The 17,822-nt window shown below is 40.2% G+C and overlaps 1 protein-coding gene and 1 non-coding gene across 2 annotated transcripts; both read right to left on the bottom strand.

The window, feature by feature from the left end:
- Positions 1–247: 247 nt before the first annotated feature.
- LOC144712777 (chitinase-like protein 1) lies at positions 248–2,110 on the bottom strand. Its single transcript, XM_078587083.1, has 4 exons — positions 1,875–2,110; positions 1,336–1,703; positions 890–1,043; positions 248–809 (listed from the first exon to the last, which is right to left on the bottom strand). The coding sequence occupies exons 1-4, from the start codon at positions 2,093–2,095 to the stop codon at positions 404–406; spliced, it is 1,149 nt and encodes a 382-aa protein (XP_078443209.1). The 5' UTR covers positions 2,096–2,110; the 3' UTR covers positions 248–403.
- Positions 2,111–16,793: 14,683 nt separating this feature from the next.
- LOC144713380 (U5 spliceosomal RNA) lies at positions 16,794–16,912 on the bottom strand. Its single transcript, XR_013584041.1, has one exon. It is a non-coding gene; the product is annotated as a U5 spliceosomal RNA (small nuclear RNA).
- Positions 16,913–17,822: the final 910 nt, after the last annotated feature.

The following is a 17,822-nucleotide window of genomic DNA, read 5'->3' on the forward strand; positions in this document are numbered from 1 at the left end:
CAATCTTCAAAATAAACCTTCCAATGCCCAAAGTTCCTTAAAAACAATCAAAAAATCCCATAAGCAGGATCTGTTAACCCAAGGGATTCTCATGAAACATGAATCAAATATTCATGAAAATGATTAAAATAGCAATATTCACCAACAAAGTACTGTAACAAATATCAACGGTTCTGGGCCACAATTCACATATGGGCAGTCTGCGCTTCAACCCCCAAAGAAGGACAGCAAGGACAAGCACAACATATTCCAAGAACAAACACAAACACGAATTCATAGAATATGAATTTCTCAAGAGTTTTGTAACTCACAGAGGATAATCACAACACCCAATAGAAGAGTCACCCCAAAACCCATGGAGGATCAGGAGTTACTTTGACCATCTTTATGAGAAATACCCAGCTTAGGTGGATGCACTAGTACCAGAAGGATTGAAGACCACCTGCTCAGCACAATTGAGGTTGTCACCGGAGTACTCGCGGCCGACGCCCATGAGATCAAGATAGTACTGGTAGTGGGAGATGATGCTGTTCATGGAATCGACGAATCCCTGGCCGCAAGTCTGGTCGCCATAAAGGACGTTCATGGTGGTGCCGAACCCAGGAAGCCTCTTCGAGAGGGTGTCGTTCTTCGTGGGCTTCCAGTTCCCAACGAAGGCGTCGTGCGACGAGGGCTGCCCCCTTTTAATTGGGTTCATCCACCTCCAGATCGCCGCCTGGAATGCCATGGTGGCATTCTGCTCCAAGTACTCTGGGTGGTTCAGGAGGTCAGCCTTGATTCCCTTCCCAATTGCACCATAGTTGTAGTTCCTGGTAGTGTAGAAAAATAAATTAGCTTCGTCGTCTCCGCAGCCGAAGACGAGGCAGGAGGAAGATGGAAGGGCAGATACCAGTAGACGGGGAGGGCGCCGCGGCCGTAGTAATTGACCCCGGGGGTGCAGGGGTACTCGACGTTCTCTGCGCAGTAATTCTGGCTGGGGCTCATCTCTTTATTGTAGCAGAGGCCCCAAGCCAGCGGTCCGCCAGTGGCAACACCATAACCACCTGGGAGCAAGCTAATCACAATCAGACACTTGACAGAAGAGAATGTGGGCAAGGAAAGGATCCGCCATAATTCAAGAAACATTGATATATTCATGAATTGCATGCAACATGGACAAACATTGATACAATTATCGCGAGTCTAAGATGAAGATGCGTGTTACGAAGTCAATGAATCCGAACATCAAAACTTCAGATCTAGAGTTTGTGAGACTGAATTAGCGATGTATCAAGCACGAGATGGTAGAATTGAAGAATAATTCTGATGGGAGAATAAGAGGGGGAGGCTGCTCACATGAGGTCTGGCTGCCGACATGGCCGAGGAAGGCGGCGATCTCCCTCATCTGCATCAGCTTGCCGCCGGTGGTGCAGAAGCCGAGAGGCTGGTAGACGGCGGCGGCGGTGATGAAGGAATGGTAGTCCCAGAACATGGGAGCGTGGGCAACGGGGGCGTTGCGCTTGGAGAAGAGGTTCTCAAACTGGTAAACCTCGAACAGATCCGTGATCGTCGCGTTGCAGCAGTAGATGCTCGGCCCCTTGCACTCCCACCCCTTGTCGCACATAGTCTGCTTCTTTTTGCCCATCACCCCACCCGCCATGGCGAGCAGACCCAGAAGCCCAAACGCCACCGCGCAGCGAGTACCCATCATTCTCTCGCTGCCCCTGAAATCACCCCAGCAACGATTTTCACAGAAAGATTTCGCCTTGATTCTCACCTCCCCAGAAAAATGCAGACCCAGAAAACCTCGAGAGGAAGATTACAAACTCGAGAATTAATCGAGAGAGAGAGATAGAGAGAGAGAGAGAGAGAGAGAGAGACCTTGGGGGAGGTACCTGGGTCGGGAGAGTTCTTCTTGTTCTTGTTCCTCCTCAGGGAGGTTATTTTGATCTGCCGGGGCGGAGAGGAGGGAGACTGATGGAGGAGGGATTGAAGAAGTTGGGAGGCATCTTTCGGCCGACGACCGCTCAGTAGGTGGAGAGAGGACAGGAGAGAGAGGAGACGTGGGATCCACCTTGGGGTCACCGACAGATGATGGGCAATCCTGCCCGTTCATCTCCACGCATGTGGAGATGAACAAGTCTTTAATATCGTTGCAGGGGTGAGAAGACAGACTGGAGACAGCAAGTGCTGACCCACCCTCTCTCTCTCTCTCTCTCTCTCTCTCTCTCTCTCTCTCTCTCTCTCTCTCTCTTTCTCTCTCTCTCTCTCTCTCTCTCTCTCTCTCTCTCTCTCTCTCTCTCTCTCTCTCTCTCTCTCTCTCTCTCTCTCTCTCTCTCTCTCTCTCTCTCTCTCTCTGCTCTTCCAGTCTTCCTCTCCTCTCTCTCTCTCTCTCTCTTTGCTCTTCCAGTCTTCCTCTCCTCTCTCTCCCATCTCTCTCTCTCACTTTCTCCCATCTCTCTCTCTCTCTCTCTCTCTCTCTCTCTCTCTCTCTATGCACTCCATCTCTTTGCTCTCTCTCTCTCTCTCTCTCTCTCCGGGTCTCTCTCTCTCTCCCATCTGTCTCTCTCACTTTCTCCCCTCTCTCTCTCTTCTCCTCTCTCTCTCTCTTACTCTTTCTTCCTTCTCTCTCTCTTCTCTCTCTTTCTCTCCTCTCTCTGTCTCTCTCTTTCTCCCCTCTCTCTTTCTCTCTTCTCTTTCTATTTCTACCTTTCTCTCCTCTCTCTGTCTCTCTCTTTCTCTCTTCTCTTTCTATTTCTACCTTTCTCTCCTCTCTCTGTCTCTCTCTTTCTCTCTTCTCTTTCTATTTTTGCCTTTCTCTCCTCTCTTTCTATTTCTACCTTTCTCTCCTCTCTCTGTCTCTCTCTTTCTCTCTTCTCTTTCTATTTCTGCCTTTCTCTCCTCTCTCTCTCTCTCTTTTTCTCCTCTCTTCCCTCTTTTTTCTCCTCTCTCTCCCCCACTTTCTTTCTCTCTCTCTCTCTCTCTTGCTCTCCTCTTTCTCTATCTTTCTCCTCTCTCCCCCTCTTTCTTTCTCTCCCCTCTTTTTTTTCCTTTTTTTTCTCTCTATGTCTCTCTTTCTCTCCTCTTTCTCTATTTTTCTCCTCTCTCTCTCCCTCTCTCTCTGTCTCTCTTTCTCTCCTCTCTCTATTTTTCTCCTCTCTCTCTATTTTTCTCCTCTCTTTGAGATACTCTCTCCCCTCTCTCTGACTGGCGAAACTTCTAGAGGTAAATGCTTCCTTTCTTCCAACCTCTCCTTCCCTTCGGCTTGTCCTTCTGGACCCAGTGCATATTTCTTCTGCTTATAATATATTATAATATTTTTATAAATATGCTATTACTCTTTATCATTCTACTTATTTATCCCCAATTGACTCCCATATAACCTCTATCTGACCTATATAATATCTCCTTTTATATCTTTATATAAATATTATTATCATTTTTCATATACCTAAATTACTTGATTTTATTACCCTTATTTCCTTTTCACTTAAATCACATAACTTTGTTTTAAATAAAATTGTCTTGTTAATCTTGAATCTTACCCCAACTTCCCTACTATATTAATCGAATGGTTTTGGGTACATAAACTAGATAATCAACATTTACGGCCGACAACGGTGTCAAAATTTCTAGATATTGCTTTTATGTTGAGAACAAAACCTAACATTAATGACACCATATTAAACAGGTGGCTTAAACACACTACGCCTACCTGGCATGAGAGCGGGATATATTGACTCAATGAACTACATCCTTTCTTGTTAGCATATTATATTTTTATTTACATGGCATCTTTAACCAGCTCTCTGGAAAACAATTCCATGGTAGAAAAATGCCCCTATTGAGCCAGCTCATGCGTGTATTTTATTTCGTATTTTTTGTTGAAACTTATAAAGTTTTTAATCTGTAATTGTTGTGACATATTACTTCTTGTATGGAATTTATCCGATATATATTAGAACTATATTAATAAAATTTTAATGTATGATTTATCTTCCTCAACAGTTGAGCATCGTTTCCTTTTTATTATTTATCCGAGTCTTAAATCAAATATTACTGTTCATTATGGTATTTCTGTCTCCCAATATAATACATACATGGATAATTAGTAGGGAGAAGATCTATTTATTGGGTGGTGCAACTCCTAAAAATTTCCTTTTAGTTTTGACAGATTATTTATATTGATGAAAATAAACATATAATTTTTGGGTAATGAATTTCTGGAGTACATCAATTTTGGGTATGATACAAAATCTCCTCATCTCGCCCGCAGCAATGCGCTTCTGATGTAAAACGGTTCGACAGAATCGTTGGATCGGGTTACATCACAAGAACAATGAATGATATGCAAGGAAAATGGTATGATTAATTAGTAAAATTTCAACGTTGATACTCAAAAACCACCGACTAGGACAATAGGAACATTGGAGATAGCTAAGCCTAAGTAATACTCTCGATACGGCAGAGAAGCGAGGAGATTGGCACTGAAATAGGTAATTAAGCTGAAAGTAAGACGAAGATGAGAGTTCAGTGGAACCTGCAAATCGGATGTTCAATAATATCCGGAAGGGTGCGTTCAACGGCTGCGATGAAGTCTCTTGAACAGCGGATCCACGAGATCGTCCTTCGATCAGTGCAGGGGTTCCCAAGTAGTCGAGATCGTTCTTTGATCAAGGAGATGTGAGCCGTCGTCGTCTCACAGGACAGATAGCCGATGCAAGTGAAGAACAAAACACATCCACGACCTGTGTACTTTCAGTCGCAAATAATCACATGACTTGGCACGTAAGTGTACTCTTACAGCGACGAGAGTCGACTGAGATGATCCAGCAGCGTCCGGCTTTGGATGTTCCTTTTCTCTATTAAGTGACCTGGAATCACCGGCAAACATTGATCGAAAACCAAACGCAGTAATCCGCAACACCGTCGAGAATGTCAAGAGTAAGAAAATCAAGGCGCCAGATGACCGTCCACCGTCAGCTTTGAACGATCAACCAACAATTCGCGGAAGAGAGGCTTGACGGGCTGTAATACGACCGGGAAATGGCAACAGAAATGACCGATAGTGTGGGCAGCCAGTTTTGTTAAACTACAGACGGGCCAAATCACCAAGAGAACGACGATCCCAAACTTCTCGGAGAGGAATCACGGCGACGGCAATCTTTCTTTCTTCACGTTGATCTGTCACGTAGAGGAAGCAATAATCCCACAAGAGAATCGTGGGATCCACAACAAAGAGAGGAAATAACCAATAACATGAACTCTTTTCTTCACAAAACATAATCGGTTGGAGCTATGGCGATGGCGATGTTCTTCCTCGCCTGTAACCGTTCTTCCAGTAGATCTATGAGACGGACCCACTACAGGGAAGGAAAAAAAACAAAGCAACGAAATTTCCAAACTTCCAAAATACCAAACTTGGTTCTCCTGTGGACATGGTCGTTATGTTCTGTTCTTTTCAAACGAACAAAAAAATCTCACAAAAGAACCGCACAGGGGTCTGTTCTGTTCTTTTTTGTGAGAAAATAAGAACAGATGTTGAAAAAAATCGCACAAATTCGAACAAAATTCGCACAAATTCGAACAAAATTCGCAGTGTTCAAAATTCGCACACATTCGCACAAAATTCGCACAATTTGCACAATTTGCACAAAGCAAACCGCACACGGGTCTGTGTGATGTTCTGTTCGAATTTGATTTTGTTCTGTCCGAACAGAATGCACAATTCGCACCAATTCGCACAAAGCGAACAGAACGGCCATGTCTAGTTCTCCATTAAGGCATACCCCCCTTTATATAGGTGGATGCCTTAATGGACCATTAGGGGAATGGTCCAATTGGTAGACCATCCCCTAATGGCCCAATCTACACAAAATACAACATAGAGTAAATTAGGCCTAAACAGGGGGTTTTTTAGGGGTTTATATGTCGTTATTTGAGGAGTTTTTTTAAAAAATTAATCAATGAAATTTATTTATCCCTTAGTGCTTAAGTAAGGGGTCGAACCATAGGGACGCGACAGAGAAATTCAATTTTATCAAATTAGGGATTAGCACTCTAAATGTAATAGATATAAAATCTTTCTTCTCAAGTGATGGAAGAGGCGTGTAAATTGCAACCACCCTTCTAAGTCTTCCAATTCAAATTATCTCAATTAATCAAGGGTTTAATTCGGATGTTTTTGTTAGCAGTAAGAGTCGGATTAATGATTAATTAGCAATTCTTGGTAATAATTGCTAAGTCATCTACTAAGTATATTGACTATGTTTGATTGGGTCTTAGATTCTCAAAGTTTTTACCCAATTATTTTCCCCAAAACTTAATTCATCTGAATTAAGTTTTAGTGTTAGCTAGACAATATTATCAATTATTTTTGCCCAAAACAACTCAAATGAATTGAATTTGAAGGTTACCTAGTGAATTTGGCCTTAAATTCAAGGTAATTTAATCAATTCTAAGTTCTCTATTGAAATTAAATCGTAAGATCTAACTAGTGTTTCCTCGGATTAGGATTACTAAAGTTTTATCTAGGAAATTCCAATCCTACCTCAACTCATCTAATATTTGCTGAAATACCCATTCTTACCATTCACGGTGGCGAGTCGTTGACTCGCACGATCTGAGCTCGCACTGAGTGAAATCTCACATTAATTTCTTTAGAGAGTGTCAAATTTAGAATTCCCCAATGATGTAATTACCAATTTCACAGATAGATCTTATAATCCTGCCCTTTGTTTGAAATTTACCGGTACCGTGAGTGGCAAATCGTAAACACGATTTGCAAAATTGATGTTATTGGGATCAGATTTAGTAGAATTAAAGTTTTAATTAACTTCAGATCTATCTAACTAACTCAATTGACACTTAATATATCCTAAAATGAGCTAAATTTTAGAATTAAGAGAATTAAAATTGGGAATTTAAAGAAGAACCACGAACATGAATGAACTATGGAATCGGGAAAAATTGAACACAAAATTAATTGCAGAATGAATTCAAATTAAACCGAGAAGTACCAGGAATGATTTCCAGTCGATTGGGGGTAAATTTCGTGCAACGAACAATCCAATTTCCACCAATTTGACTCTTATTTTGTGGCAGAATGCGGCGCTGGATCGTCAAAATTCCTGTCCCAATTTTGCTCCAAAAGCACTCCAGGCTGCTCTTGAGTCAAAGAGGGAGCTCGGGACTTCTCCTCTCTCTTTTCAGATCAAGAACATATCTATAATTTCTCATTTTTCCCCTTTTATCGTCACTGGATCGGAAGAACAGCTTCTTACGATTCTGTTAATTTTTTTTTATCTCTTTCGCGTTGCACGCTGAGCATACAACACGACGCGATTGGCTCGCGATGCCTTCGCGTGTCTCCATTCAGTGCGACACGCACAAAATCGCGTATGTGCGTGTCACACACTGAAGGCGTGAATTCCTTTTATGAAATGCCTATGCGGCGCTGCATGCGGTGCGCGTCGGTCGTGCGCTCTGCGCTACTTACCAATAGTTAGCACTAAAACTGGCCCAATAAGGGCCAGTTTAAAAAAAAAATAAAAAAAAACATTTGTCATTAAAAAAACAGTTGGAATAAATCATAGAAAATTTTTATTAATGAGAAAAAAGAGTTTTATTAATTTATAAATTCCATTTTATTGTTTAATTTCTTTTTATTTATAGAAATGGTCAATTAAACATTTAATTTATTTTAAAATTCATTTTAAAAATGTTTTAAATTTACATATTGACCTAATTATTTATCAAATGTATTATTTGACTTGAAATTTAAGGAAATTCTTCTCGTAACCTAAAATCATGATAACATGCATTAAAAATTAATGTTTTTAAGCGTTAAAAGCCTAAGAATATGATGAAAATAGCACTTATTTAGATCCCATTTGTATGTTATCAGTCCAATTGATAAACCTTTCCCTAATGGGCCAATTTACACAAAATACACCATAGAGTAAACTAGGCCTAAACAGGTGGCCCCTTTAAAAGTCCGTACACATAAAGAAATGTGTAAAATAAACTGCATAATTTACCCGTTTGATTGTCAAGCCGTGTACTTGAAGGTGTGACTCTTCGCATCAGCTTGGGCGTCATGTTGTGGTTGATGGCGGGCTTGAATATGAACTTCTCGATGATCCTCCATCAGCTTCATAAGGCGAATAGCTTTGGATCATCTTTCAGTACCTGCTTGATATCATCTAGTATGCTACCACAGAATGTTGAAAGTGTGGCCGCAATAATCTCTGGATCTTTGCGGCTCAAGGCATCGACTACTTGATTTGCATGCCCTGGCTTGTATTACAAGTTAAAGTCAAACTCTGGTAGGAAGTCTTGCCATCTTGCTTGCTTCGGGGTCAACTTTTTCTAAGACTCGAAACAACTAGTGGCCACATTATCTGTGTAGACCACAAATTTACTCCCAAGGAGATGATGGCACCATACTCTTAAACAATGTACCACAGTCATCATCTCCTTCTCGTGCACAGAATACCTTTTTTCCATGTCATTCAGCTTCCGGCTCTCGTACGCCACTAGGTGCCCATCCTGCATCAAGACACTGCTGAGTGCCAAATCAGAAGCATCTGTATGTACCTCATATGGCTTGTCAAACTTTGGCAGTTGGAGTACTGATTCACTTGAGATTGCCTCCGTCAACGCGGATGCTTTCTGGCAACGTTCTGTCCACAGCCACTTCACACCTTTCTTCAACAAGTCTGTCCATGGCGCAGCTAACCGGGAGAAAGCCTTGATAAACCTTCGATAGTAGTTGGCTAATCCAAGGAAGGACCTCAACTGTGGTACCCCTTTCGGTGCTAGCCAATCCCGAATATCCTGGACCTTAGATGAGTCCATGTGCACAACACCCCATCCTGCCCATCTCCATAGTACTCGAGAATTACTCAGGAATTACTCAGCTCCCACCATGTCCCTCCGTGCCGAACCAGCCCTCTGCGTGGAGAAGACAGAGCAGAAGAATGAGGCTCATGACGTTGAAGCTCTCTCCTTCCAGGAGAAGAACCAAGAAGAGAAGAAAGATGAAGGTGTTGTGAAAACGGCGTGAGAAGAGCTTGGAGAAGCGGAGAAGATTTTTAGGGCTGTCGTTGCCATCTCCATGTTGGACAGGTCTGCAGCGCATAGGGGTTGGCCCCATATCAGATATGCGGCTCCTCCAGCCTCTTTTCTACTTCTTCTTCTTCTTCTTTCGCTTACTATTCTTCTTCTTCTTCAATTCTTCTCCTTCTTCCTCTTCTTCTCACCCTTCTTCCTCTTCTTCTCCTCCTTTTCCTTCTTCTTCTTCCTCTTCTCCTCCTCTTCTTTCTTTATCTCCTTATTGTTCTTCTTCTTCTTCTCCTCCATCTCCTTTTCTTTCTTTCTTCTTCTTCTCCTCCTCCACCTCCTCCTTTTCCTTTTGCTTCTTCTTCTCATCGTCCTCCTTTTCTGTGGCTCTTCTTTATGGGCGCTGCCGGGTCCCTTCTCGGCTCGGCCGCCATGCTGCTTGCTCTCCACACTGAGTGAAACCCCACCTCCAAGAACTTGAAGATAGCCAAGAACATAAGCAGAAGCTCTGGGGACTCGGACAACACGAGGAGCAAGTTTCATGGAGGTCGCCATGGGATAACCGAAATATTAGGCGACCCTTTGTCATTTTCACCGCAAGAATACGGAAGCTTCCTCGACTGCAGGCAGCTCTAGGACAAACTTTACACCCTTTTTTCCTTCATTCCTCCACTTTCTCTTCATGTTTTTTCCTTAGATAGCCCTCCTGTTTATATTCTTCTTAGTCATATTCTTATCATTGGTTCTTCCTAGTCATTTCAAGCACTCATCCTCATGTAAACATCTAACTCTTCGTCTCGTCATGCTCTGCTTCATCCCAGTATTATCCATATTCTTTCAATAACTCTTGTCTTCATCTCATCTGTGCGTGTAGGATGGGCTGGTCATGGCCCCGGTTTGCCGGTCGAGCAGGATACGACAACAACAAATTGGGTCGCCGAGTTTACGTCGCCTCCACTTTTTTGAGTCTAGAAAGGGTGCCCTGATTCTCCTCCTCGAAGAATCTCTTACGAAACAGCAGGCATCCTCTTCCGTTGATTTTTTTCTCTTGTGATTTTGGCTTTTCTCTTTTGTAAAAAACGAAGGAACAGTCGGCAATTGCTGGATCCCCATGAGGAGGAATATAGTCTTTCATATCTCCCTCTGCCTTTGTGCGAGTAAACTTCCTATCTCCCCTAGTCTCCCTCGGGGAGTCTCTCTCGAGGAGTCTTCCTCGTCTTTCTTCCATGGCGACAACGGTCGTAGGCCTCCGTCTAGTTTCTGAAAATCTAATTAATGAAAAATTGTCACACAATTTTTGCAATCATTTCTTTTAAAGTCAATGGGAAGGCCAAAGTTAGTGCCTTGGTTTCTCCAGCAATTATCTTCTTATGAATAGCGTTATCAGAATTACTGTTATATTCCTGACTTTATGATCTTTCTTAAATAAAAATTGCAAATTTCTGTCGCAAAATGCATGAGTAGACTGGATATAGGATTTGAATTAGTTGACCTGCTCATTAGTTTTTCCTCCAAATTTTAATCTCATTTTTGTTTAATTTCATTTAACTGTATTCATACGATCTCCCAAACTGATCAGTATGTATTTGAAGTCAGCTGAGACACTGCAAATCTCAAAATGGTGTATCTAACGATATCAACAAGATTGATTCCATCATCAAAGGCCCCGTCCCTCCTCAATAAAACAATAATGGGGATTTCTGGGACTTACTAATTACTATAAAAGGTTTGTTGCAAACTATGCTTCGAAAGCTCATTCAATGACTTCATTACTTAGGAAGAGTGCATTTATATAGAATAAAGAAGCCACCATGGCTTTCAACCATCTCAAACATGCTTTATAAACTCCAGCAATTTTCAAATTACCAGATTTCACCAAACCTTTTGTTGTAGAAACAAATGCTTCAGGCGTAGTCATCGGGCAGTTCTCCTTTGAGATGGTCATCCCATTGCATATTTCAGCACGGCCTTGTCTTCTCACACCAAATTGAGGTCAGCTTATGAAAGAGATTTAATGGATGTGGTCGTATCAGTAAGGAAGTGGAAACAGAAATTTTATATACTTACTGATCAGTTCAGCCTAAAAATTTTGAATTAACAATATGAAATTCAGCAACATTATCATAAATGGATGTTTAAACTCTTTGGTTTCAATTTTGGAAATCAGATATATGGCTGGGAAGAATAATGTAGTAGCTGACTCTTTGTCATGATCTATGGAAGACAACCAGATGAGTTGCAACTCCATATCCACTACACATTGGTCAGATAAGTCCATTCTTATCAAGGAATACACTGAAGATTCCAAACTTAACTCAATCAGACAAACTTTGAACACTCAAGAGGCAACGGTACCATATTACTCTCTACAATATGATCTTTTATTTTACAAGCAGAAACTGGTATTGCCTAAACACTCGTATCTGATCCCACTCATACTCCACGAGTTTCGCAATGCTAAGGTGGGGGGCCATGGAGGATTCCAAAAACTTGTAAGAGAATTTTTCACCAACTCTAATCGCAAGGAACAAAGAGTTGGTATACTTGGCACTGAGAGACAAGTTTTAATTTATTTCTTCGTTCCTTGCTATCAAACATTATTTTAATGCACCAAGTATTGCTGATACATTCATCAAGGAAAACTTGTGTCTTCACGGAATTCCTCGTTCTGTTGTATCTGATAGAGGAAGTGTGTTTACTAGTTCTTTCTGGAAGGAAATTCATAAACACCAAGGCACGACTTTGAAAACGAGCTCATCATACCATCCTGAGATAGACGGTCAAACGGAGGTCACTAATCAGAGCCTAGAATGTTATCTACACTGCTTCTCGTCAGAATGTCCCCGACAATGGACAAAATGGTTACACTGGCATAATATAGTTACAACACATCGTATCGCTCCTCTATTTAAATGATACCATTCAAAGTCGTATATGGAAGATACCCTCCAACCTTGATCAGATATGGCTCTTCCACATCTCCCATAGAATCTTTAGATCAATTGCTCGAAGAATCAGATGCAACCCTCTATTTACTCAAATCTCATCTTTCAAAGGCACAGGAGTATATGAAAAAGTACCATGATAATCACCGTTGGGATGTTCATTTTCAAGTGGGTGATTTCGTTTATGTCAAGCTCAGACCATACAGAATGAAGACTTTGGCTTGGAATCATTTTGAAAAACTCTCTCCCAAATAATTTAGACAGTAAAAAATCATAAAACAGATAGGACCAGTTGCATAAATTAGATGTTCCTCCAACTTCAGCAATTCATCCCCTCTGCCATGTGTCACATCTCCGCAAGGTCCTAGGTGAAAATCACATGATTTTACCACTAACAACTATTCTCTCTGCTGAATGGGAATGGTAGGATATTCCAGAAGCCATACTTTCATACAAGTTCAATCGCGACTGCATGCAAGTACCTGAAAATGTCCCAATCTAGTTTACTAAAATTTTATTTCTTTTAAATTTCTTGATGGAAAAGGAAATGAAGTACTTTTTTGTGCAATGGAAGAAACCTGACACATTTTTAGATGGTAGCATTATAATAATCAAGAAGAAGATAATGTGCTAGAAATTTTGATATGATTGTATATCCATAAGTGGCAATGTACTTAATAACTATGTGTTTAATATACTATATGTTTAAGCATTTACTGTTTTTACAAAAGTTAAGGGTCTCAGTCTTATATTATAACGCATCGTAATATACTAGTTTAGAATATTGTGTATTTAATTGTGCTAAAATATCATGGCTTCAAAATAATTTTCAGTGCCTTAGGTGATTGATTAAGCTCAGTAATTCCTACTCAATAATGGATAATATGCTTTAAGTCATGCAAAACATTTAATAGAAGTATAAGAATTTTCATATGCAAAACATTTTGATTTTGGTAAAAATATAAAAGCATAATAGAGAAAGAAAACCTACCAGCTAAATCATAGTATTCCTAAAAATCGCATCATATTAAAATGTGGCATCACAATAAAGAAAAAATAAAATTCCAACTAAGAATTTAACTGAGAAGATACAAAATAACAACAATATGAATTAAAATTATATAACTCTGGATATTATTGCAAATTTTTTGTTGGTGTAATGTCAAGTTATTGAAATTTGTGCAGTTATTAATGACCTGATTCTTTCCTATTATTTAGATGACACAATTCCTAGTAATCAATTCGAATTACTGTCTTGTAAAAAATATAATGCATCAATTTATACTATTCTTCCCAGATCCCTCTTCTAGAATGGGTATTCCTGATATATTCAAAGACTCTTTGAGTTTGTTGCATGAAAAGTGAAGGCATTAGATTTCAACTTTTGAACAGATAGAGAGCTCCACTATAGTCTGATTTACCATAAGTATTAAAATTTTTAATTATCCACATCTATTAGATGTAAACTGAATTGAGTGAATATTAAAAGCTAAGGCTTTGATTTTATGAACCTGTTTCCTCTAATATTCATCTTTCTCAACACTTCCCCTCTTTTTTCTACTAATTTCCTTAGTTCCTTCGCATCTATGAGCTTTTCATCTTCTTTAATTTTTTTGGACCTTGACATTTAGCAACAACTAGATATAGGATATTTGTTTTCTATTTTCAACAACATGTGACATGTAAATAGGTAAAACACCAAATCAGCTTTAATCAAAATAAAAAAAATTTCTTAATTATAGAGTCAACATTATCATTTGAATAGCAATAATTATGCTGAAATTACTTCAAACAAGTAAATGAGTGACAAAACCTTGAGTGTCTTGGAAGTTTTTGAAACTATTATGACTGGTGAAATTAGAGACATATTGATTACATCTTTTCATATTAAACAATTATATGATATCATCCCCAACGTACCTAAGGCATTTCTGTCATTTTACTTGCTATGACAGGGGTGTTTAGTCCTCCACTGTGCACATATTTCTCCTTAAGTAGGACATCCCTCCCATTTGGAGGCCAGCCAAGAAGTAAATCAAGTTGTTTTTGGCTCTTGTATCTCTATCTGGTGTGATTTCCATTCTGCCAGTCTCTCTTCTCCCTTCCCTAGATATCTTCCTGGACTTCAGGGTTATGATTCTAACCATTGGTTCTCCTCCCTTTATCCCTGTCTTCCCCAATAAAAACTCTTGGGTTCTTATCATGATATTCTCAGAATTAACTGATGAGATGAAGAAACCAATGACGCGAGAAAGAAATAATGGGATGAGGATAAGAGAAATCATCCTCCAGGAGAAGTTTTCAATAAGGGAAGAAGGAGTTCTTTCGTGGAGATACAAAATCAAAGAGAAGTTGAAAAGTCCTTCACGAGGAATATCATCTCAATGTAATTCCAATATGTAAAACCTCAAGTGGATAGAGATTGACGGGTCAAGAGGGAGACGAGAGAGAGAGTTCCTGGGATGAAGAGAAGACCGGAATGGTCAGGGAAGGAAGAGACGATCACGAGGACGGGAATCATTGAGGAAAATGAGAGACTTGGATCTAGAGAGTAGAAGGGACACAACCAACCAGTAACATAACCTTTAGTCTGCATCCTAAAGGGAGGACTGTGATATTTAAAGGAAACATGGGAGGGGAAGGGAGATGCATCTATGCCCATAATTGTTGAAAGACAAGACTACCCCCAGGAGGGCCAGGGATTGAATCAGAAGGTTGCGAGTAACAAAAAAGGTTTAAAAGTCTTTGTTTAAAAGTCTGATTCCCCCTTTGTTTGAAGTGGATCATAGACTTTGTTTTATTGTGGGTTCTGCCAGTCAATAAATTGATATGATCACCATCATATATTTTGGGTAATTTTGGAATTTTCTTACCCTGCATGTTTTTCCCCTTAGGAGGGTAGCCAAGAAGAGGGAATTTCATCTCATTCTCTTCATCTTCCTTTCTCCTCTCCTCTCTCTCTCTCTCTCTCATTATATCCATTCATTGGATTGTAATTGAACCTTTCAATAAACGACTATCAAGATTCATTCTCAAGTACTGACTACATTGGTCATGGTCCACCAGCACATTTCAAGAATGTATCATAGATCTATCTGTCTACTCGTGTATATAATGATATGTCCATCAATTTTATCAATCAATTAAAATAGACATATTGTCTAACAATAAAAGCAAGTATGAATCAATAGAAGCTCAGAAGGCCTGTTTATTCATCCATCCATCAATCGATCGAACCAGTGACACAAGCTGGGCCTCACTGCTTTTGTCAGTCTTTCTATCACTTCCACAATCATGATTTCAAAAAACCCATGAATCTCTATCTCTATCTCTACCTCTATCTTTTATTTTAATTTTTCCCTAAATCTCTATCTATCTTTATCAGTTCTTTCCTCTATCTTCATCTCTTTTTAAATCTATGGCACCAATATTATCTCTATCTACCTCTCCACCTTTATCATTATCCCTCTCTGCATCTTTCTCTATATATCTCCATCTCCCAACAAGACAGAACAGAGCATCAATCTCTAGGCTCATCAGTATATGTATCTTCATCATACTTTCATCTTTATGTCAATCTCCATCTCCATCGCTCTCTATCTCTATAACCATCTCCAGCCCTAACTGGTGGTTCTCTACCTTTATATTTAGAATTTATCTCTATCTCATTCTCTATCTCAAACAACCCATCTGAATCTCCATCTTGAGTCTATATTCATATCTATACCTCTATCTCCAAATTTATCTCCATCTCATTCTCTACCTCAAACAACCATCTGAATCTCGATCTTGAGTCAATATTCATAACTCTATCTCTATCTCTATCTCCATATTAATTGCGCCAGAAAAAATTACAAAATGTATACATGAACGGCAATAAGCGTCATCCGGAAAAACTTGAGAAAAATCCGTTGGGTAGAGTAAGGATAAGAACAAGTAACCAAATTATGAACAAGTATCCTCAGATTTTACAATACCATAACCAGACTATGAACAAGTAAGCTAGGAGAAAAGTGGCCGATAATGAAGTTCATAAGATGATGATTGAGCAGAATAATTAGCAGATATACATACGAAGACTGATTCAATCAAAAAAGGTCATGAAACTTTCTTAAACAGGTATCGCAGATTTTACTCAATCTAGGACGAACGCAGGAATCCTAGAGACGAAACTTGCTCTCTAATATCTGTTATTTAATGTCACGTCGTAGATTGAGTTATCAGATTGAGTAAAATCTGCGGATAACTATTAATGAAAGTATGATGACGGTTTTCGAATGAAAGGATCTTCAAAATCTGATTTTACTTATTTTAAGCTCAATCTGATTTTACACCTCAAGCAGTTATCTTCAAAATCCACATAACACTTGTGTAAAACTTCCGATTCTGATTCCAGATTCAATATTGAGCAGAAAATTCACGAAAAATGGGGATGAACTTAGCTAATTCAAGAAAGAAGAATAAAGTTGGAAACAGGTACTCAATCTCTTTTTTAACCTACTTCATCCGTCGACTGAATAAACCTAAAAACTGACGAAGAAAGAGTTTGAGAAACACGACGAAAGGAAGAATGACTTGAGCCTAAAAACTAATCTACTCACTGTAAAATTGAATTCTAATACAACCGCGGATATAAACCCTTAGTATATTTGATATTCTACTGGTTCTAAGAAGCATGTCGAAACAAATCAAATTATGAAACTTACCTGCCCACGTAGCATTATCCACCTCCGCAGTGTTGTACTTGGCTCGCCGCTGTACCCGTTAAGAGAACTACTCATGACATTTTAATTAGATTTGATTGGGTTTCCAGTCGTAGACCGGATACCCTCCAAAAATAAGCGTATGCCGCTTTGTGTGGCGCCCACACGGTATTCTTTAGTAAAAGGCGAAAGAATAGTTCGCTCTGTGCTCACCACGCGGCTGCGTAAGTATTCCAAAGGCATTCCGCATAAATATATATGCCATGGTCGTCACTTTTTTAACTCAGGTCGATATGGGATTTTAAGTTGTCCCGACCGGACGAAGACTAATAGGAGTCCCTTCTTTCTCCCTGACCTCTGCGATGCATTTTGGTCTGCTCTCTCTCTCTCTCCACTTGTCTCTCTCTCTCTACTGGTCTCTCTCTCTACTGGTCACTCTCTCTACTGGTTTCTCTCTCTACTGGTCACTCTCTCTACTGGTCTCTCTCTGTCTACTGGTCTCTCTCTCTACTGGTCACTCTCTCTACTGGTCTCTCTCTCTCTACTGGTCTCTCTCTCTACTGGTCTCTCTCTCCCTCTCTCTCTCTCTCTCTACTGGTCTCTCTCTCTACACTGGTCTCTCTCTCTCTACTGGTCTCTCTCTCTCTACACTGGTCTCTCTCTCTCTCTACTGGTCTCTCTCTCTACACTGGTCTCTCTCTCTCTCTCTCTCTACTGGTCTCTCTCTCTCTACCTCTACCTCTTCCTCCCTCCGTCCCCATTCCTTCCCTTCCTCCGATGGGAACGGGCCGAGCTAGATGATCTGGTGGCCCATTTAAGTTTTTCTTTTCTTTGTCTTTTTCTTTTTCCAAATGTTTTTATTTTACAGAAAAAGAGGGAGGGAGAGAGACAGAAAAAGAGAGAGGCGGAGAGAGACAGGTAGAGAGAGAGGGAGGAAGAGAAACAGAGAAAGAGAGGGAGAGAGACAGGTTGACCCTCCCACTGTTACGTCCAACCTCTCTCTCCCTCTCCTTGCTGGTAGCAGTAGAGAGGCAGAGAGACAGAGACAGAGAGAGAGAGAGAGGGAGAGAGAAAGGGAGAGAGACAGAGAAGGGAGGTGGATAGAGAAAAACAGATAGAGAGGGAGAGAGAC

Source organism: Wolffia australiana, chromosome 15 (assembly GCF_029677425.1).
Source record: "Wolffia australiana isolate 7733 chromosome 15, ASM2967742v1".
NCBI classification, from domain to species: Eukaryota; Viridiplantae; Streptophyta; class Magnoliopsida; order Alismatales; family Araceae; genus Wolffia; species Wolffia australiana.